At 49.1% G+C, this 22,958-nt stretch overlaps 1 protein-coding gene across 3 annotated transcripts; it reads right to left on the minus strand.

The window, feature by feature from the left end:
* Positions 1 to 1,855: 1,855 nt before the first annotated feature.
* Positions 1,856 to 21,143, minus strand: PCIF1 (phosphorylated CTD interacting factor 1). Of its 3 annotated transcripts, none has more exons than XM_054045271.1 (17): positions 21,046 to 21,143; positions 20,628 to 20,740; positions 17,358 to 17,496; positions 16,998 to 17,122; positions 16,463 to 16,600; positions 14,389 to 14,519; positions 14,017 to 14,171; positions 12,938 to 13,085; positions 12,668 to 12,751; positions 11,173 to 11,272; positions 9,935 to 10,097; positions 8,604 to 8,776; positions 7,238 to 7,324; positions 6,550 to 6,734; positions 4,402 to 4,495; positions 3,996 to 4,171; positions 1,856 to 2,973 (listed from the first exon to the last, which is right to left on the minus strand). In XM_054045271.1, exons 3-17 carry the CDS (start codon positions 17,479 to 17,481, stop codon positions 2,718 to 2,720), a joined length of 2,139 nt encoding a protein of 712 aa, XP_053901246.1. In that variant the 5' UTR covers positions 17,482 to 17,496; positions 20,628 to 20,740; positions 21,046 to 21,143; the 3' UTR covers positions 1,856 to 2,717. The 3 variants fall into 3 exon arrangements, with proteins under 3 accessions (XP_053901246.1, XP_053901245.1, XP_053901244.1); XM_054045270.1 differs by having other exon boundaries at positions 20,379 to 20,740; XM_054045269.1 differs by having other exon boundaries at positions 20,342 to 20,740.
* Between the last annotated feature and the right edge of the window lie 1,815 nt (positions 21,144 to 22,958).

Genomic DNA, 22,958 nt, shown 5'->3' on the forward strand with positions numbered 1-22,958 from the left:
AACTGCTAAAAGCAAAGAAATCTCTGCCAGGCATGTGCAAACTGCTATTTCCCCAAAGGTTTACATAACTTGGCCAAATTTGGATTTTCACAATAACGGCGTAAAGGTCCATCCTTTCCACAACACTGCGGTTACCTGCCTGGCGTAGTTCAAGTGTCTACTCCAAAACAGGGAGGTCCTAGAGCTTTTCAAAGGAATGGTGTCAGAATTTATGAACATGGGCAAAACAACGTATTTCCCTCTTGCTTTGTTCTAAGAAAGGGCTGAATCATTTTGGCTGAAATTTTCCAAACATTTCAGCCTGAGGAAGACCGCTGTCACTGCCTCCTCCTCTATAGAGTCACAAGCCAACTCTGCTCTCTTATCTACCCTCTCTCCCGATGCACGAGATCTTTGCCTTTAACCTTAGCTACCCCCTTGTCCTGACAATACTCAGGTGCATATTTAGGGATCTCCAGTGACTCCTAGTGAGTTCATTACTGGATACAGTCTTGTTCTCCTGGCCACACTTAAAAAGGATCCTGAAAAATCTGAATGGTTCAGAAAAGAGCTACAAGAATGATTTGAGGCCTGGAAAACCTGCCTTTACACCTTACAGCGTATGACCCAAGAAGATCAAACCATTTAGATCAGAGAAGATTAAGAGGTGACTTGCTCAGTCTGTCAGTACCTGCCTGGGGAAAAGGGCTCTTCAATCTAGCAGACAAAGACAGCACAAGATCCAATGGCTGGAAGCAGCCTGGAAATGAGGCACACATTTTAACACAGAGGAGAATTAATCACTGGAACTTACCTAGGGATGTGGTGGATGCGCTATTATTTGGAGTCTTTAAATCTAAAAGATAAGCCTTAGCTGAGCCAGCCGTTATGGGTTTAATGCAGGAAAAGGCAGGATTATACAGAAAATCAAATTAGATAAACACAATGGCCCCACCAATCTATAAATCCTCCCGGACTGCCCTCTAGGCCTCTCTGTGGCTTTATATCATTTCAGTTAAATGTCCCAAACCCCAAAAAGCTGCTCTTGGGCAGGTGCCTCCCCAAGCCAAGCTCCATCCTCTCATGTATCTCTGGCTGCCATCACTGTCTCCAGTCCTGACATCTTCACCTACATTTGCACCCTGGCTGAACAGGATCTCATTCACAATGGTCTCAACTACACTGTATCAGGCCTCTCTCCTCTTGCCTGAACTATAGCAATTTCCTCTTCCAAGGCCTCTGTAAGTCCCAGTACCTCAGATTCCAGCATATGCAGAGTGCTTCTGCCCCTTTCTCCTCAAATACAAAGAAGGGAGCTCATGTCACCCACAATCCTCAGCACTATTAGCTGATTCCCCCGTTATTCTAAGAGCCAGTTCAAATTTTCCCTACTCGACTTCACTAACAGAACGCTGATACCTCCCCCTCCATGTCCTCTGAAACATTCTTTCTATTACTGGAGTGAAAGCCCCTCTCTGGTGTGGTTCTAAGGAGCCTATGGCCGATGTATTAGAGTGCCTACCATCTCTCCCCTCTCACTGACGTGCCATTTTAAATCTCAGCAAAATGGTCTCTTTTCCCTTGCCTATCCCTCAGTCTCTGCTATTTATCGTTGGACCAGTTTTATTTAACTCCCAGACATTTTGGATATACTGTGTTTTAGCAATGCTGCACACAACTCTGACCAACTCAACCCACAAACCCTACAGATAAACAGATTCAAAGTGTAATTCCGTAAGAAATGATCATTTTCCTAGAGTTCACCCAGTCCAGGGGCACAGGAGAAGGCAGTGAATCTGAGGGCGGGCAGGGCAGGCCCTGCCTCCTACAGACAGACCTCAGCCCCCCCAAGATGAGGAATAGCACCGACACCAAGTGGAGCTGTAATGCTGGTTTTTAATGTCCCTAAGAACTAGGAAACAAAAATCAAAAATAGACTTTCCTTTGCTTTCTTTGATAAAAGTAATAAAACGGTTAGCGGTGTTAAATTAATCCTTAAAAAACAAAACCCAAGGAGGTTAAATAAAGCCCAGTGGGCTCTGGGTAAAAACCACAACGACTACAAAACAGCTGCAAAGACGTTTTTACACACAAAAAGAAATTCCTTTTCTCTGCTTTTCTTGTATATGGTAAACAGCTTCGGCAAACACGGAACTCGCACATGTGGAAAGGAAACATGGACGCTACGGAAACAAACCCTGCAGGGAGCCTGGTCGCCACGGACAGAACTATTTACACTGTGAACACGGAGCTGGGTTATGTGCCCGGCCAGCAGGAAGAGCCTCTGGCCCCTGCCGGCTTTTCTCTTGGAAACAACAGGCTTCAGCCAGCTGCCAGGGACCTTCTAGGCCACAGCTCTGTCAGTCAGTCCGTCCGTCCGTCCTTCCTTCATCCATCCCAGCTCCAGCTGCCGCTTCCTCAGAGCTTTAGTGTTTGAAGGGGCTGCAGACTCTTCCTATGACTGCGACGTTTGGCTTCTTTGCCCCTCGTCTAGGGCAGCAGCCGATCTTCTTCCCACGGGGCATAAGGCGAGGGAATCTCCCTCCACTCTGGTGAGGAAAGTGGCCTTGCAGGTTTACAGAGGAAAGCAAGCAGTGTGGAGCTGCCTGAAGAGAGTCCCCCAGGCCTGGGACTACACAGCCAGCAGTCTCTCCACCTGCCACATCAAACCTCCCCTCCTCTGGAGCACTGTTACCTTCGCCCCCTGCTGTCTGTCCCCACACACTGCTCTCTGCAGATTAATTGGCATTGGTCTCCCGGCTGGTGCTTTGCTCTCCGCCCGTCTCCCGATCTTTCTCTGCTGTCGAGGAAGAGGTGGAGGAGGAAGAGGTGGTGGAGGAGGAACCCGTGGAACTGAGGGTCCGTCCCGAGTGCTTATAGGCGGTGATGAGCTCCTGCAGCCGCTCTGGCGTGGGCTCCCACTTGGTGAAGCCTGCGTTGTTTTGTAGGAAGATGATAGCAGTGTTGTGCACGGCTTTGTAGTACATCTCCTCTCTGCAAGGGAAGACGACAGGTGCTCAGTACTCGCTTCGTGGGCCTGTCCAACCAGTCGCTCAGCTGCACCTGGACCCTCCCACACTAATGTCCTCCCCATCTCCCTTCCCTTGTGTGTACTGAGGAACAGCCATTCTCTCTTAAAAGATAGCCATACCGGTTAGTTAAAATTCAAAGACGCAGCACACAGCCCCTCACTTGGGAGGTATCTGTCCTGACGTGCCAATACAGCTCTATAGCTAGGACCCCACTGCGAGCTCTGTGGTGCCCACATGGGGTCAAGAGGCTTCCAAAGGAGAACCTCAGAGAATCAGTGTGTGTTACTTCCCATGGACACTACAAGGGCTGCTCTGGCTAAGTACATACTGCAGTACCATTAGCTCCTGGGGAACAGGAAGATTGCAAGAAGCTCAACAAGTTAGAGAAGAGGGAACACTGTACAGATCTTGCAGCGCAGCTCCTACTCCAACATACACAGCTGGGAATTCCTACCATCCCAGCTACGGAAAATCATGTTGTCAGACATCCTGGGCCAACCAACTTGCTGCCCACCAAGCAAGCTGTTAGCCTGCCATACAGACGCCAATAGTGAAAACTGGCCCAAGCTTCTGCTTCTTTTTAACTGTTACTGAATGGCAGAGGCCACAGGACCTTGACAAGCCCAGAAAGTTACTCTGCTCAGCCAGCCGCACCTCAGACTGTATGCTGGCGAGTGGCACATGGCTCTTCTCCACAGTACGATCTGACATACACAGGTCAGAGACATGTCCCTGAGGGAGAGGCTGACGTCCATTTTTAATAGTAGGGAAATATACACAAATACGGTGAGCCTTGATACTGTCTGTTGAGCCCAATCTGAGATGTGCTCGAGGTTCATTTTGGATACATCACTTTGCTTTTTTCTTAGCCTGTTCCATACCCCAACCAATGTCACCTCGGAGAAGGGGATTCCTGCCAAGGGCCTCTCTAAAACGCAGTACATCTCAAGAGCATCCCAACCCAGACTTGCGAGAAAGACCTACTTTTTGCAGATATGCTGAGACCCGCTGCGGTATTCGTGATCGAAGGCTGGCAGGATAAGCTGGTGCCGCTTGAACTTGCTCTGCTCCATGCGGGTCAGGGCTGGTGTCGGAGGGTCCCTCCACTCAGGGATGAAGACAATGAAGGAGAGGGGCTCATTGGAGCTCTCCAGCAGTTTCTAATCCACAAGGAAAAGGAAAGAAGATTCTTATTTTTGATCAAGTAACGACAAGCACGACAGGCTCTGTGAGAAGGAAACGCACCCTTCTCTGAGACCAGCATAAGAGCTGCCCCAGTCCTCAGTGACCTGCTGATCTGTAACCCTGCCATGGGGATGCGGGACAGCAGCAGAGGGGAGAGAGAGGACTGTCCCAGTCCAAGCACAGTGACAGGGATAAGTGAACGTACCTCAAAGTGAGAGACCATGGCATCCATCAGTTCCTCACAGAATGGAGGATTTGCCTCAAAAGAGCCACTTATGGGGATGAAATCCAGGAATGGGCTGAAGGGAACAAGGGAAAAGATCCCAGTTAGGGAGGACCAACTGTTAATTCAAACATCTTAGAAACCATCAGCATCTGTGAAAGGGCAGCCACATGCAACCTGACTTCCTAGCAGAGCAGGGCCTGCCACATTTACTTCCCCTGTGGCACAAACGGTCACCAAGGAGAGACACTTCACCTGGGAACCTGTAGGCCAACATTCCTTGGCTCCATGTTCACTATTTTCAATCTCTTGTTTGAGGCTCCCTCTTCCTTCAGAACGAGAGGGGAATATATCCACAGACCTAATGAACAAGCCAAATCCAAGGCTTGCAACACAGTCCTGTTCATTTCATAGCCAATCTATGCCCATATACCCTCACAACCAGGCCTGGAAGGGACCCCAAAAATCAAATCCAGCCCCCTGTACTGAGGCAGGACCAAGTAAACCTAGACCATCCCTGACAGGTGTTTGTCAACCCTGTTCTTAAAAACCTCTAGTTATGCGGATTCGACAACCTCCCTTGGAAGCCAATTCCAGAGTTTAACTACACTTCGAATTAGAGCGTTTTTCCAAGTATCTAACCTAACTCTCCATGGCTGCAGATACTTCCTGTCCAAGCTCCAGTGGACATGGAGAACAATTGGTCAGTGTTGTCTGTAACATTATTCACATCTGTAAAGGGCTGTTCTAAAAAGTCCCCCCTCAGTTGTTTGTTCTCAAGACTAAACAGGCCCAGTTTTTTTTAACCGTTCATCATACAACAGGATTTCTAAAACCTTTTATCATTTTTGTTGCTTGCCTCTGGACTCTCTTAAATTTGCCCACATCTTTCCTAAAGTGCGGTGCCCAGAACTGGGGACAGGACTCCAGTTGAGCCCTCACCAGTGTTGAGCAGAGCGGGACAATTACCTCCTATGTCTTACATACGACACACCTGTTAATACGCCCCAGAAGGATATTAGCCTTTTTCACAACTGCATCACATTCCTGACTCTCATTCAATCTGTGATCCACTAGAACCTCCAGAACCTTTTCAGCAGTACTACCAGCTAGCCAGTTAGTCCCCAGTTTGCAGCCGTGCATTTGATTTTTCCTTCCTAAAAGAAGTACTTTGCACTTGTTTTTACTGAATTTCATGTTGCTGAATTCAGATCAATTCTCCAATTTATCAAGCTAATTTTGAATTCTAATCCTGGCCATCCAAAGTGCTTGCCACCCCTCCCATCTTAGAGTCATCCCTAAATTTTATAAGCACATCTCCATTCCATTATCCAAGTCATTAATGAAAATATTGACTAGTACCAGACCCAGGACTGAATCCTGTGGGAACTCACTAGATACATCCTCCCAGTTTGACAGCGAACCATTGATAACTACTCTTTGAGTACAGTCCTTCAACCAGCTGTGCACCCACCTTATAGTAATTCCATCTCTAGACCACATTTCCCTGGTTTGCTTATAAGAATGTCATGTGGGGCCGTGCCAAAAGCCTTACTAAAAATCAACATATATCACGACCCACAACCAGTAGGCCAGTAATCCTGCCAAAGAAGGAAATTAGGTTGGTTTGACATGATTTGTTCTTGACAAATCTATCCTAGTTATTCCTATATATTTGCTATTATCTTCTAATAGCCTAATTTTGAGACTATTAATCAAATTGTAAGCAATCCACTGTTTCCCAGGTCCTCTTTGTTCTCCTTTTTAAAGATAGGTTCAATGTTTGCCCTTTTCTAGTCCTGTGATACCTCACTTGTCCTCCATGAGTTCTCAAAGATAACTGCTAAAAGTTCTGAGATTGCTTCAGATTCTTTAGCCTTTTCTTTCCATATTTTGGCTTGTGTTCTTTCCCTCTTGCTGTCCATATTAACTATTTGAATATCTGGTCACCACTAATCTTTTTAAGTGACGACTGAAGCAAAATAGCAATGAACAACTCAGCCTTTTTGATGTCATCAGTTATTAGTTGTCATCAATGAGAATTTAAGTTCAGGATAGAGTTCCCACCCCAGCCAAAAATGCACGCACATAGGTATACATATGGCAAGGGCAACAGAATGCAAGACTCACCCCCTGGATCCAAAATACCCATCTGTGTCCAGGAAGGCCGAACAGTACTGTTTAAAATAGCAGTTCAGGGGCGAGGCAAAGCATTCAAAACTCACTCCAAAGAGCTTGTGGAGGGCTTCAAAGACATGCACCGGGAGTGCCCCCTGCAGGCCAGTTCCTTCATACAGACCAACACCAAACATCATCTGAGGAGAGCAAACCCTCTGTGAGTGATTCCCATAAGAGCTGAGCGCCACCATTGCTTCCCTCTCACTGCACTCTGACCCAGGGCCACATACCCCATTCCACCAGGCTGACTGCACCCCTTTTTTGCCCCACACTCTCAAGTCTCCAGAACAGTCAAGACTGCCCTCGAGACACTTCGTCCAACTGGGCCCCACCATCACACATCACCAATCACCACACATTCCTTCCTAGGAAGCTCCCCTCACCTGGAACTCAGGTTCATTTGGTAAATGTGTGCACTTCTCCAAGCTTGAGGGCTAATGTCAAGACAACGTGATTGTTCCCCAGCGTAGCACCCTACCCTAAAATCTCGGAGAAAACCCTGTTTTAGCCCAACTCTGCTCCACTTCTGGATCAATTGTTCATAGTTTTCTGCTGGGTCTCCCAGAACACTGCTCACAGTGTCAGTATTACAATTCCACCAGAGCTGCCTGCTGCCCAAAAGCTGAGAAGGAACCAGTACCTGATATCTACGGAGAAGGCACCAAACCCTGGGCAGAAACCTCTCACAGCCAGAGTCGTCAATGCAACTGTACCGATAGAGAAGCCACTGGAAGAGAAACCCAGGTCATTAAAACTAGCAGTAAAGGAAGCAGGAGAGTTAGAGAGCCACAGGATGCTGACTGAAGTTATAAGGAATCAGAGATGGTGGATGCTAGTACAATCCCATCCATTGAGCGAAGCAGACACTGAGGTGATAGGAGAGGTAGAGACGTTAGAGAGCTTTGTAGCATTTTTCAGGAACTCCAACTTTTCATGTGGCACACTGCAGGCTAGACACTAGAGGGAACTTACTTTTCACCACAGACCCCACATCCAGAGTGGGGCTTGCTGTGGGGTGGGCATGTGACACAAATCGGGACCCTGGGGGCCTATTAACACCACTCTTCAGATAAGCCTCCCCACAGACAGTAGGAGCTGTCCTGACTTCAGCAGGTATTATTATTTAATACTCCTGTTGCAGTAGCAGCTAGAGGCTTCTGCCAGGTCAGGGGCCCACTGCGCTAGGCACTGGACAAACATGTAACGAAGAGCCGGCCCCGCTCCAGGTTCTTTTCTCCCTCAGGGCATGGACTGTCCCTCATTATACATTTGTGCAGGCTGATCATCTCTAATCAGACCACTGGTCCGTCAAGTCCAGCACAGGCAGCCAATAGCTGATGCTTCAAAGGCAAAAAGCTAATGAGGCACCCGGCCAACTGAGCAAAGTTGCTCATATGGGGAGGGCGATTCCTTTCTGACCCCACTACTGATCAGCTAACACCCTGAAACGGGTGAACTTGTGATTTTAGTTTGCATTATTCCATGTTAGTGGTCATAAAATGACCTAGCCATGGTCCTTCACTCGGTGACCAGTAATGACACGTGTTTCACAGGACGCCTACACATGGAGGAATTGCTGCCTTTTATTGGCTCTAAATACCCTGCACTCTAAGTTTTAATGGATGGCCTTTTAACGAGTGGCCTAATACTGAAGGGCTGGGTAACAGCAGGCAATGATCAGTTTTCACTTAGACCCTTCGGCATTCGGAGCCCATAGGCCAGTCCATAAATATTTCATTGTTTGTGTAGTTCCTTGTCATACACTGAGGCCTGCTTTGGCCTCTACATTCTTCCCCCCACTCCCCGCTGGATCTCTGAATTCTCAAACTCTCTCTCAAAGTCAAGCAACCACCACTGGGCAGAATTCCCCTGGCAGTGTGGAAAGAGACCATGCTGTTTCAGAGTCCCTCTCAGACGGCAAGGAGAAGGCAGACCGCTCCCATTAAAAGGCAATTCACAAGGGTGAGTGTTTCTCTTGCTCAGCAGGACTGAAGTACAGCCCTTACCAGCTTGCTGAAGTAGTTGCGGCTCACTTTCACCATCTCCCCCTTGTACCGAACACATGCCACATTGTTCTCCACGTGCATTTCGACATTGGGGACTGGTGGGGAAGGGATGGCCAGTCTCACTGGGTAACAGTATACAAGCCGGTCCTGGACCTCTGGTGCTTCTACCTCGGCTATATGGGAGACAGAGAAAGACAGTCACATTAGAACCCAAGCACACTAAGGGGACAGGCCCCACCTCCACCCCAAAGACAGGAGTGATGGGTCTGGAGCGACGGCAGTAGGCCCCACTCCAAACACATAAGGAGACAGGACTGGAGTGGCCACATCACAGGTCAACCAGGCAGTCCACTCAGGCACCCAGTTAAGAGCTGAACCTGCAGCTTACTTTAAATACTTGTTGGCCAAGTGAAGCAAGTCCCTACACTCACCTCAATGGCACTCCTCTGGCTGTAACACAATAACTCTAGACACTGTAGCCAATCAATCCCAAGATTTCAGGGAATGTTCTGGGCATCCATAGACACAAAGCTATGGCTTTTGATGTAAACTGGAACACTAGACAAGCCAGATTAAGAGGAAAATCAAGGCCCCCAGGCTGGTGCTGCAAGAAGAATCTCTCTATTGCCCCCTGCTGATGTCTACGCAGATCAGCAACAGCTGCTTAATTTGCTGTGGGGCCCAGGGAAGAGTGTAAACTGGAGTCTAAGGCCATGTCTACACTAACACTTATGTCAGCAAAAAAATTATTGCTCAGGGGTGGGGAAAAAAAACAAAAACAAACCCCATACCCGAGTGACTTGGCAGGAGAGCATGTCCCGCCAGCATCGCTACTGTCACTCATTGGGAGTAGTTTAATTATCCCGTCGGCATAGAGCGGCTACATGGAAGACCCCACAGCAGTGCATCTGCAGCGGTACAGCTGTGCCACTTGTAAGATCACTAGTGTCGACATAGCCTAACAGAAATAAGATAGCAGGTTTGTAAGGGAGGAAGTAGGGACCAGGAGGAGGGGATGGAGAAATGGTGGGGCGGGAAGCAGACATCTGGGAGGCATTAGAGGATACTGGCCATCTAGTCTTCAAGATGCAGGTGGAAGGTGGCGGGGAAGGAAGGAGAACCAGACAATGCTCTCCTACTGTGCTATTGTCACTTGAGCTACCACTGGACCCACCAGGTCTACCCTAATCAAACATGGCCCCTAGGATTCAGAAAGCACACCGCCCCGCACTACAACGAGTTGCATTTGACTAGGACAGGCTAGGTTGCATTCCATCATTCTGTTGTCATGTGCTGCACTGTACTGTGCCTCTTCAGAGCTTGCTGCCTACCATATATATTGTGCTCCTTGAGGATGGCAAGATGCTTTTCCCGGATCCGCTTGACATACTCGAGCGATATGTGGTAAATCTTACTGCAGATGCCTTCAACAGAGTCCTTGGCTGCAGCAGACACATGGGGCCCACATTGCTTACGTAAGTGCTCTAGGCGGTCCTGCAGGGTCAGAGAGAGAGAGAGGCCCTTACACACCACAATCACCACCTCTCCACCAGCCTTTCACCAAATTCACACGGGCTTCTAACAAGGTGTCTCAGACTCACAGATCGTACCCATTCTTGGCCCCGTGCGGTGTGTGGGGGTGCCCCTTTCACTGCGACAGCCCTTCTCCCGGGGGTCCACTCTCTCTCGGGGTTACGCTCCCCCCCCCCCCCCCAGGCTCTCTCCTCTGTACGGACAAGGCCTTTGTCTGCAGCCATATTAGGAGAGCAGCAGACATTAGCCAAGAAGCAGAAAGTCACATCCTCACATTCCATCTAAATGGCATCAAATCAATGTAATACCGGGCTGCTAAGAAGGCTCCTGTACTAATAGCGCCATCATCACCAGATACAGAAACAGAGCTTCAGATGTTACAGAAAACTTGGTTTGATGGCGTTCTGTCGGACAAGAAATCACTTAACAGTTGTGATTGTAAAATCTATACTTTATTGTTTTGCCTTTTGGCCCCTATTTCTCTGGTTTAATCTGTATGGTCTCTGTCTAGTTCTTTGATATGTTAGGATTGGTTAGAAAATTGTTTAGTAATATTTTAGTAAAATGAGCAACTCCGGGACACAGTCCCAAGATCAGCTGCCAGACCTCAACACGCTGCCAACCACCACACCGTGCAGAAGTTGGAGTCCCCTAGATGGCCTGATCCTGACTGGCCAACATCTGCCTTATTGGGAGTGGTGAGCACGGTCTGCATAGCGGGTGCATTCTGTTTTGGTGACTGTTAATAAATAGAGGTTAAGCAGGATATTACAGTGTAAGGCTCTTTCACTGGTAAAAGACCCTGCAAACCCACAGACTGCAGGGTCACACCAGAGCCCTAGGAACAGGGTAAGGGTGAGTGCCCCTAGAGTATGTGAGTAACAGAGAATTTTGTGCAGGTAACACTTCTATCTCACAAAGCAGCTGTAAGTGAGAAGACAACCACAAACTATCCAACGAGGGACTTTTCCTTGCCCTCTACCTTTTCTTCAATTCAGTGCATTCAGTTGTACTGAGCTGGAAAGGGGATACTGACCATGTAGTCCTCCTTAGAGGCTGAATGGTCCCGTCGCAGCCAGCTGAAGGTGTCCTCCACATTCCATTTCACAACTTTCCTACTGTCTGGTGACGCACTCCTGCACACAATGGGGAAATAGGAATTTACCCAACAGCTGCTGTGACATGTCCCTTCCCAACACAGGCCCCCCTATCAGTGGGGGAAATGTGGCAGCCGTGTCTTCCACAATGCAGCGCCCTCTCACTGCCATCCAGGATTCCTGTGGGCAGTTTCTCAGATGCCTTCCTGATCAGGACCTGCCATGCTGTCTCCAAGACAATGTAGATGGCTGCTCTCCTCTCTGCAACAGGAATTGGAGGTAAAGGAATTGTCCTAACTGACTAATAGTCCTTTCATCTCCAAAGATGTCCACTACTGGAAGCTTCAAGGGAAGGCATAAAATCCTCCACTCCCCAATGAACTAAAACTAAAACTGAATCAATGGAAGCTGCAACCTTCTACCACAGGGGTCCCCAACGCGGTGCCCGCAGGCCCCATGGCACCTGCTGGGGCATCTAAGAGCACCAGCATACTGGCCGACGGACAAGCATCTGCCGAAATGCCGCTGAGCAGTGTCATCCAGAGGCGTCGCTGCCGAAATGCTGCCGATTTTCGGCGGCATTTCGGCGGTGATGCCTCTAGATGACGCTGCTTCTTGGTGGCATTTCGGCAGCGACGCCTATTGATGTTGCCGCTTGTCAGCGGCATTTCAGCGGATGCTCATCCGCCGCCACGGTCCTCCGTGGCTCGTCTGTCACCCGCCAGACGAAAAAGACTGGGGACCACTGTTCTACCATGTCTGGACTGGACTATCTGTATAGGGTTTAAATTTTGAGCTCCTTGGGGCAGGGCTCTGCCTTGCTTCAGCCACCAATGCTTCTCAATGAAAAGTAATATGGCATCTCACTGTGCCATTCTGTACCTCAGCCAGGAATTTGTTCTCTCTTCCTGATCCTGAAGTATCTTTAGCTCTTATTTTTAACCTAACTTGTGCACATACTATCCTCATTAATAGAAAGCCTAGCAAAAATAAAGGATTGACCTATTTGTCGCAATACTATCCTGTAATGGAGAGTTCCACAGAGCATTCACACGCTGTGTAATATTACCTTTTATCCATTTTAAATGGGTTGCCTTTTCCTACCATAGGTGCTACTGTTCTTGTCTTATCACAAGGATACACAGCACCTGGTTGGCCTTCTCTGCGCCAGGCATTTCACAGATTCTCACGATCTCAATAGCATAAATCTTTCCAAACTCATGCCCTACTGATCTGCTCCCCACAGGATGCTGCCGATCATTTTCATTGCCTTTCTTGGGGGTCTTTTCTAGTCCTGCTTCGTTCTTACTGAGAAGAGGTGACCAATACTGAGAAGAATTCAAGGTGGGGATGCAACTGCCACTTCTAGAAAGGCTTTAGAATATTCTCTGCTCTCAGAAGCGGATAATACAAACTGCAAGAGACAATCCCAACCTGGATTCAATAAGCCGTTTCGCAGCCTCGGCATATTTGAATAGCAGTCGCTTGGCTTCCTCGCGGAACTTGATTCGGGATAATCTGAAACAAATACAAATACACACGTATCCCAGTCAGCTCCCAGTTACCACGCCAAGCAGGAAGCATCAGGGCCAGCTCCCACCCTTCACTCAAGCTTGCTGCTTCTCCACTGGGGAAAGTGAAACTCAGCAGTAAAAAATCCCCTAAGAACAGAAACTCCACAGGTGCACTTTGCTTGAGCAGTACCTGATGGGAATGTCATTCATGATTTCTCTGAACATGGAAGGAGAGACTACTGGCTCACAGTTGCTTGGTAACAGAGGGTCTGTCCCTTTATCCACTACCTTCCGCTCCAACATCCAGCGATTAAATGATTCCCGTGGAGGGTCAATCCCTAGAGGAAAAGAAAAAAAGTTTGCTTATTACTATTTAATATTAGTATTATGGTTAGGGCCCTACCAAATTCACAGCCATGAAAAACGCGTCACGGACTGTCAAATCTGGTCCTCCCCCAATGAAATCTAGTCTTTTGTGTACTTTTACCCTATACTATACAGATTTCACGTGGGAGACCAGCATTTCTCAAATTGGGGGAGCTGACCCAAAAGGGTGTGGTGGGGGGTGCCGCAGGGTTATTTTAGTGGGGTTGCGGTATTGCCACCCTTACTTCTGCACTGCTTTCAGAGCTGGGTGGCTGGCGAGCGGCGGCTGTTGGCCGGGCACCCAGCTCTGAAAACAGTGCCCCAACAGCAGCAGCGCAGAAACAAGGGTGGCAATATCACAACATGCCATCCTTACTTCTGCCTTCAGAGCTGGGCTCCTGGCCAGCTGCCACCGCTCTCGTGCTGCCCAGCTCTGAAGGCAGCGCCGCCACCAGCAGCAGCACAGAAGTAAGGGTAGCAGTACCGCAACCCCCCTACAATAACCTTGCGACTGCCCCCACAACTCCTTTTTGGGTCAGGACTCCTACAATTACAACGCACTGAAATTTCAGATTTAAATAGCAGAAATCATGAAATTTTGATTTTTAAAATCCTATGGCCATGAAATTGACCAAAATGGACCATGAATTTGGTAGAGCCCTAATTATGGCACTGCCCAGATGCTTGGATCAGGGTCTCATCCTGCTGCATGCAAGCTCTGCTTGAGGAGTCTACAATCTTATGCCTTTGACACAATTTTAGAGAGCCACCTAAGGAAGGCAAAGAACAGGGAAGAGGAGAGACAGACTAGAGGGGCAGATGAAGATGAGACAGAAGGAAGGAAAGCAAGGCACTGCAGTGGTAGGGGGAAAGGGAGAGAGAGAGACACACACAAGAATTTACCCTCTCGCTGCTGGCAGAGTTCCCGGTAATGCTGCCGCAGCTTCAGTATGAGCTGGGATCGAAGCAGCTCCACCTCGGGGTGCAGAGGCAGCACTTCAGAGGGTGCCCTCTGCTTAATCACTGCATTTGTTTGGATATCCAGGTCCCAGTATACTCTGCGGCAGAAGGAACGGTCGTCAGGATGGTCAGATATTTAACCAATTGTCTCCCCTTAAAGAAGTCACCTTGGGACGTACCAGCAGTCAGAAGACTGAACCACCCAGACTTCCCCAACCTGGAGCCTGCCAAGTTCTCCTTCACAGGCATGGGGGAAGTCTGCTGTCCCCAACTTGGTAACAAGGAAAGAACAGAAGCAAAGAGGAGACAACTCACTCAGTTGGTCGTAAAAGAGCTGCCTGTTGTTTATCTTCGGGTGTAATACCACACAACTTTAAAATAGGGGTTCCCGGAATACTGGGAGAACTGGGGACTGGCTGGGCAGTAGGGGTCCCTGGAACATCCACCTGAGAGTGAGAAATGCCAGTCATTACCCTAGAAAATAAGGCACTGGGGCACCATGCCAATTATCCCCCAAATCACTCCCTCAACAGTGCAGAACTCAGGATGCCCAGCTGATGGCTAGAGACAGAGTATGTTCACGTTGCCTCTGGCATACACAAATATGGGCACCTACATTACCCCGTTGTTCAGTCATAGCCCATTTCCCAGCACAGAGGCACACACAATTCCTTCACCGCCACAAGTACAATAACTATTGGGCATAGGTCTGAGTCCGATTTTCCTGTTCTTTGGGTGCCAGGTGACATGGGGCTGAGTTACTAGACAGTAACTGGGGCTGTCCTCTGACCTTGAACAGTTCAGGTGACTCTTTGAGATCAAGTTCCAGGCCCCCTTGATTTCTGTTTCTAATACAAGTCTCACACATGGAAGGAAGGGACACACAGTGAAGACAGTGCCTTTGTACAGCCATTCCTTTAGGATTACTTACTCTGTGCCACTCTAGGAATTCAGGGTAATGAGGCTTAAATATCTTTTCCTGTCACAGCGCCGCGACCACCACTTTGTAAAACTCTTCTGAACAGAAACATTAACTCTTAACATCAGCAACAACTGAACATCTTTCACTTGAACACAATGATCTCAAAGCTTACCTTCAGCTTATCCTCCCATCGTATTCCTATCCTTAGTCCTCCCATTTACTCAATCCTCAGAGAATGTTGCAATTCACAGAGATTCACTCACAGATTCTTGGCTGTAAAGTCCTCCAGGACACCTCCCTGACAGGTTCTCTTTCACAGCCCAGTCACCATCTCACAAAAACAACAGCTAGGAAGAATCTTCTCTTTGCCAACTGGTTTGTGCTTGCTAATGCTCCCAGATTCAACTGCTGCAGTTTTGATCAACAGCAGCAAGATTTGTGTGCTCTCTCTCTCACCTTGGCCTGTGCTTTTCAGCCCTCATCACCTCCCTCAAACGAATGCCTCACTCTCTTGGGACACAGCCTCCCATCTGCTGTGCACTATGGAATCGGATATTTTTGGCCTTTCGTTACTGGAAGCACCTTTCAGTTGACTTCCTGGTTTGGTAGGAGTGGTTACTTTCAGGCTGGTTTGACAGGAAACCTTCCCTTTAGAGGCACAGCATGCAAGGCCAGAAACAACCACCAGATCATCCAGTCTGACCACCTGTACATCGCAGGCCACCAACACCAGTCAGCACCCGCACACTAACCCAGGAACCAAAATTCAATTAAAGTATCACAGCCCACAGGAGACCAGACTGTTCTGTGCACGGGGAAAGAATAGGAGGGAACTAGGGACACAAGTGCCCCAGGCCTCTGCAATGGCATAGAAATGATTAAGTGAGATATATCCAGATAATCCTGGCAAGTGACCCACACCCACATGTTTCAGAAAAAGGCGAACTACCCCTCCCCCTCCCCCTCCCCAAGATCACTGCCAACATGACTAGAGGGAAAATTCCTTCCCAATGCCACATATGGTGATCAGTCAGATCCTGAGCATGCCCCTCGCAGGCCCAGCAGGCTGATACACAAGGCTCTGCCCACTTGCTGCACTGTACTTAGACACATTATCTGTAGTATGAGACAGTCAGAAATTTGGAGTCATCCTGTCACCTTAATCCCTTTTGTAGGCGTCTCTCTGCTTCCCAGGCATTCAGCAGCCTTAGCCCAGTGCAGACTGCCTCAGTTCCACTCCCTTTTCCCTCAGCAACCCAGGTTTTTCCTCAATATTCAAAATGTGTCGCCACAGAATCTTCAGTTCTTGTAGGAGCTTCCATGAGAAACTCAGCTCTGCCATCTGCTGGCCAATTCTTTAGTAGCCACCCTCCTTCTGTCTAATCTTAAACTATATTTGACATTAATTCTAGTGTTTAGTCCAACCTGGATGTGCTTAAGGACACCTTACAGAGAACTAGGACCCACCTTAGCTTTCTTCACGCTGTTACCACTGGGCTGAACTTCCTCAGAGAGTCTCCTCTTCCTTGGCTTGCTCTCCGGAGTGGTTTCCAACACTCCTCCTTCCGCAGGCATTGGAGCAGCATTCAATCCCAGAGGATCCGACTAAGAGGATAGTTACAACAAGAATCATTAGTTCACAAGCCTTCCACAACTCCAACTGGAGAGAACAAGCTCTCGTCTTCCCCATTTCATTGCCCCAATCTCTCAAGTGGAGAGAAACTGGGGCATTATAGGTTGACACATGAAGAGAGTAGGTAATTCCAGCAGTGTCCCCACCCCAAAAAGAGAAATGCCTAGCCAAAGCCAGATAAGGCACCTGTAGCAGGATAAGCTGCTTCCCCACAGTGTCCTGCCAGTACCAGACACCTTCATCCCAAGAGAGGAGCAGACCCTCAGAAGAGGAGCTCTCTCTATAATACCAATCCAACAGGAGTGCCATATAAATCCCAGTAGGGCATCCCTGCATCACTATGACCACCGGAGGCAAACAGTTACTCACAATGACATCGTGCTGTCCCAGGACAGGCATCTCCCACAGTGACTGGTTGGTGAAACGGTTGAAGTAGTAAGGGCGATTCTCCCGTTTGCTCCAGCACTTCTCCCAGCCAGCCTGCACCAGCTCATCTAGGAGACAGGAAAAGTATCAGCACAAGAGCAGCCCTGGACAGCAACCCTGCTGCTCCAGTCCCCATCACTGTCACAGCACATGCTAAACTGGGGTGGGAAGGGGGAAAATATCATCCCAAAATCCCCTCTACCGCTCCGAGAGGCTCCTTCCCCTAAACTTTCTCCTCTCCCTCTCTGCTGCCACAGGGCTCCAGAATCATATCCCTGACCCCCTAAACAGCAGAACAAGTACCTGGCAGGTCCTGCACCAGTCGGATGGGTTTCGGGGAGCTGGGCTGGTTCTGGTTAGAGGTACCAGGTGAGTGACTCATCAGAGAAGCTTCCTCCCCAGGGCTACCGTGATTCTCATTGGCCATTTCTCAGAACATGCACTAGAGAAAATATACACAAACAGCACATCAAAATATGATTTGTGCAAGGCTGGCCCTGTGCCCAGAGCCAGATCAACAGCTTAGCTCTAGCAATACAATCCTGTATCAGCAACAACAGAGGGCTTGAAACGGGGTGGGGAGCACATGACTCCATGGCAGAAAGCTGTTACAGATGGCTGTTAACCTAATTACACACTGATTAATAGGAACTTTTAACTCTGAACAGCACACAAGAGGGGAATCACTTAGCAGCATTAAAAAACACACAACTTACAACTAGACCTCATCAGAAAGGTCAAGTGTCTGATACCCTACTGGCCTACCTGGAAGAGAAACCACTTCTCACCTGAGAACATATGCAGCCCTCCCCCATCTCAACCATACCAGGAACAGAGTGCACCCTCATCTGCTCCCGTAATCTTTATAAGATAGCATTGGCTTAAAACAATACATACACACACAAACTTTGTTAGCTTTAAACTTGAGGCATCTATTAAACATTCAAGTACTACATAAAATAACTCCAGTGCTCTTAGAAAGACAACCTGTGAGATCCACAAGCAAACACAGGCTGGGAGGCAAGAACTCCTTGGTCCTGTCACTGACTTGCTCCAGGGCTTTGAACAAGCTACCGCACCTCTCTGTACTTCAATTTCTTGAGCTGCAAAATGGGGGTGACACTCCTATCTCTATCCACAAAAGGGAACGTGGAGGTTAATTAGGTCATACTGCTAAAGCATCCTGTAAGTATTATTAAATGTTGTCAGTTGGAGAGACAGGCTCTTCTCTTCTCAGTCAACCCTCCCTGTGAAGCGATCAAAACACTTGTCCTGGGTCAAGTATCAGAGATGGCTTCTCTATCAAACCTCAACATGCTGGCTCTACAGTGAAGCAAGGAAAAAGGGATGAATGTTAAGGAGTTTTCAGCAGTTACCCCCTTTTTCCAACTCCAACTGGGCAGGTGCCTTTGTATTTCACCACCCTTCTGCCCCCCCCCAATTCAGTATCTAAGACAGTGGCACCTCTTTGCCATTAAAGAAGTTTATTTAAGTGGCACTAATATAAAATAATAGTGCAAAGTGGCCATGCTCTCATCTTTCATCTATAGAGACCCATGTTAAAATCCTGGGTCACGTGATAAATCTGGTGGTCACTCAGTCTACTCCCTTCCTGCACATTTCACAACCGGCAGCACGTTCAGCAGAAGTGGAATAGAAGGAAGTTCTATGAATCAGGAATGAGCACTGGCTGCCTGTGGTGCTAACTACAAAAGGAGAATGTGGTGCAGGTCAGAACTGAAGTGTATTGGTAGGCATGCCTGGCGGGGGAGGTGCCACAAAGAGGGAACCACCCTCCTTCCTTCTCCCAGTAAAGGCAATATAGTGGGTTAATGGAAGTGTGCAGGTCTTCTAGAAGTCTTGATTCTCCAGAGCCAGGCAAGAGACAAGCCCACAGCTGAAAGGCTGTATATTATCCGAGAGCACCTATTAGCCTGCACCACAACATACAAATATTTGTACCCTTTGGCAAGTGGAGAAGTTCTATTAATTTTGCATATCTGTGCTGTTTCCTCCACTCCAACCCCAGGGTGACCTCTACAGTCATCCTAACCAGGAGTGAGCAGAGGCTGCAAAACTGGCTCAATCATTTTGCAGGAAAAAAGCAACAGTTCAGCCCCGCGCTAAAGTCACTTTCATGCACCAGCCCATAGCTGGAATCTGTGTTTCACAGGGCGCCGGCCTCACAAGCTTCATTGCATCGTCCATTACATTAATCACCCATCTTGGCTGACTTCTAAAAGCTTTTAATCCTTCCTCTTTAGAAAAATATGTAAAAGACCCAAGCCTATGCTTATTCAATAGGATTGCTGGTGTGTCCTCGGTTACAGATTGTGTGCATTATACTTAAATGTAGTGGGGTAAGGCCCAAAATAAACCAGGTGTGGACTTCAAGAAGCTACAGCTATTTACAGGCTACAAAGTGTTCAATAAAATGACAGAAGTTGGTGCAAGGTTTGATATGTGGCGTATATAATATTTAGCTAATGCTTTTCACCCAGAGAGTTTAAAGTACTTAACAAATGAAGTGCCATCTCCATTTACAGACAGGAAAATGGAAGCAGAGAGAGTGATTCTTCCCAACTCACTGAAGAAAGTGTGGCTGAGTAGACTATAAACCCAGGTCCCTTATACCCAGTCCCCTTCTCTCTCCAGTGGACCATGCTGATGGGAATATTTGGAGGAGCACTTTGGCCTGTATCTCACCAATGCTTGGACTTAAAATGGATCCAAAATAACCATTATATATTGGTTATGTTATCAGTGTTGTGTACAGTACTTTACAGACATAAGATCTGGTCCCTGCCCCAAAGACTTATAACCTGGAAGTGGTAACTACCAAAACAGAGTACAGTAAGGTGGAAGAAGACACACAGCAAGGGAGTACAGCCAGAAGGAGCATGATTTGTTCCACTTCATCAATAGGGGATTTTACATGTTTCGCTCTATAATCAGACAGAAGGAGGGGTGCAGCCATTAGGAATGAGCAGCAGAGGGGGGAGAAATTGTGAAGATATTTCCTGTCATCCCAAAGGCAGGGCTGCTCGCTGGGGCTGGGAAAGTTGAACACCATCACAACTCATCCCTGCACTGCTTTTGGGTGTCAGTCTGGCCGCACAGCCCATGGAACTGTCATTGCTCAACACCAGAGTGTGTACCTCCTAGCCCCCGGGCTATTTCTATTGAGAACGACACTGACAAACTAATGATTTGGTTGTTGTTTTTAATGGGTAACACATGGGAAGGTCATTGGCGAGAAGCAGAAGAATGCGCTTGTGTTAACTCACATGAACATCAAACAGAAATGACACGAGCCTAACGTACAGTCTGAAAGGGCCCGTTACAGCCAGGGGCAGTGCGCGGCGCGGCGCAGCTGGTGCAGGGTCAGGCGGCGGCGGCGGCGGAGGCGGCGATACCCGGAGGCGGAGGCAGGAGGCTGGAGATCCCGCGCGCGGAGGCGCCGTCCCTTGGCGGCCAGGACACGCGGAACAGCAGGGCCCGGCTCCCCGCTGCCGGGCGGCGTCCAGCCGGGCCGGGGTCGCGGAGCTCCGTGGGCGCCGCCGAGCTACTTACAATTGCGGGTTGGGTCGCGGGCCTCGCGCGCCTCTCCAGCGACGCCGTGCGCTGCGCGGGGCTGCGGCCGCATCTTCACAGCGGGCGGGGGCGCGCCTGGCCCGCGGCGGGCGCTACGGGGCGAGAACAGGCCGCGTTAGTGCCCGCCCGCCCCTGCTGCCCGGCTGCCGGAGGGCGCAGGCGCGGGGACGCGCTCCCGGGCCCCAGGCCGCGGCGGCAGAGGGAGCCCGCGGCCGGGCCCCGCGCGGACAGCGGCGGCCGGGGGCAGGGCGCGCAGGACTCTAAGATGGCGGCCGAGGACCCGGGGCCGCCTCCCCCTCAGCCGCGCGGGTCCCTCACCCCCCCCTCCCGGCGGCGCGGCCCCGCCCCGCCTCATCTCCCGGGGCGCGGCCCCCGCCCACCCGGGCGCGGCCGGTACCTGCGTGTGAGGTCAGGGGCTGGGGGCACCGGAGAGCGCTCCGCTTCCTGCTACCGTCCCGCCTCCACCGCGCCCTCCCCTCCGCCGCCATCTTGTGTCGGGACCCGGAGCAGCCAGTGCGCAGCCGCTGGGCCGCCCCGCCCCGGGTACTGCGCAGGCGCCGCTGTCGAACTCAGACACTGCGCAGGCGTGACTTTCTCCACGCCCCAGCCTCAGGCAATGCGCATGGGTAGAAGCTAGTCTCGCGCTTCAGATGCCAACAATACGCATGCGCTAATCCAGCAGCGCCCTGTTGCCTTCTTGGCGCCATCTTTAGTGTGGCCTTATTGGAACTCCTGGGAGGCTCCGCCCCTCTGGGCGGGGCCAGGCACAGAGGCCGGCTGGGGGGCGGAGCGCTAGTCCCCAGGACCAGTGCTTCTGTAGCCTGGGAAATTTCCCAAACTCTGGGAATTTTTGAGTAAAATGTTTCAACTTGGGAAATTGGGAATTTTCATTCAAAACCTAAATAATCCTGGGAAAATGTCATACAAAGTAAAAGATTTTCCAAATCTCAACAGTCCTGGGACGTTTTCATCAAAAGGAAAATATTTGCACTTCTTTTACATTTCCCCCAAATACGTTCTTCAATTGGTGAATATTTGGCACGTGATTTTCATAATCGGGCCGTGCCGCTCTCCTATTGGTGGTGCTTCAACGTACTACATCATGATGGCCCAAGTGAGGTGACAAGTGCGCACATGCACTCGCAACAAACCAACCTCAGCGGCAGCTGGCTGGCAGGTAATGAGACGATGGTTATCAAATTGATCTTCTAGGTAAGGTTTCTTCCAATAATGAAATATATTGCAATACTTACTGCTTATGAGTAGTTTCTTGATCTGTCATTAAATCCCTAAAATTTTGTATTTCGTGCTTGCAGTTGCACAAGGAATGTGGACCAGAGCATTCGGCTGTTCATAAATTTGAAACAGCACCTTCCTCCAGGCAAATATTAAATATCTTCGCCTACTGTGTTGGGTAATAATATATACCTTGCATCTGAAGAAGTGAGGTTCTTACCCACGAAAGCTTATGCTCCCAATACTTCTGTTAGTCTTAAAGGTGCCACAGGACCCTCTGTTGCAATATATAATATGTTCCCTTCTTTGATTTAAATATAAATTGAAATATACATTATACTAATTATCGCATTCCATTATTTCAGAGATCTCTTTCCATTTTTTATCTAACATAAAAAATGACTAAAGGGACCAGTACGGCTGGTGAGAAGAGGAAGAGGACTGCAGGAGTAGACAAAGATCCGTCCACGTCGAAACGAAAACAATGGGATAGCCCCCCCGTATTGAGGACTCGGGGTGAACTTCCACCAGAAGAGACGCCATCTACTTTCAAAAAAGCCTTTCAAGACTCGTGGCTTCAAGAAGGTAAATACAAAGACTGGCTGCAGAAAGTAGAAAACAATCGTTTTTTAGCTTATTGCAAATGTTGTGATGTAAAAATCCAGGCAGATACTAGTGCAGGGGTCGGCAATGTTCGGCACGCGGCTCGCCAGGGTAAGCACCCTAGCGGGCCGGGCCAGTTTATTTACCTACGAGCCAATGGGGGCGGCGGGAAGCCGCAGCCAGCACATCTCTCGTCCCGCGCTGCTTCCCGCCACCCCCATTGGCCCAGGACGGCGAACCACGGTGAGTGGGGGCCGCAATCGGCCGAACCTGCCGCGTCAGCAGGTAAATAAACTGGCCCGGCCCGCTAGGGTGCTTACCCTGGCGAGCCGCATGCCAAACGTTGCCGACCCCTGTACTAGCGAGTTAGATAAGCATGCTAATGGTAAAAAACATAAACAAAAGGTTGAGACAATATCTAATACAAAGAAAATTGATGATATGTTTAATAAACAAGATTGTGAAAATAAA

Source organism: Malaclemys terrapin, chromosome 12 (assembly GCF_027887155.1).
Source record: "Malaclemys terrapin pileata isolate rMalTer1 chromosome 12, rMalTer1.hap1, whole genome shotgun sequence".
Lineage (NCBI taxonomy): Eukaryota > Metazoa > Chordata > Testudines > Emydidae > Malaclemys > Malaclemys terrapin.

Excerpts from the sequence above, each read along its gene's own strand:
- PCIF1 (XM_054045271.1), bottom strand. The coding sequence starts at position 17,481 with ATGGCCAATGAGAATCACGGTAGCCCTGGGGAGGAAGCTTCTCTGATG. Across the intron at positions 14,520-16,462 it reads ACAGCGTGAAGAAAGCTAAG|GTGGATGTTCCAGGGACCCC; the intron begins GTGGGTCCTAGT and ends TCTCACTCTCAG. Across the intron at positions 7,325-8,603 it reads GCAACTACTTCAGCAAGCTG|TGGCTTCTCTATCGGTACAG; the intron begins GTAAGGGCTGTA and ends TTTCTCTTCCAG.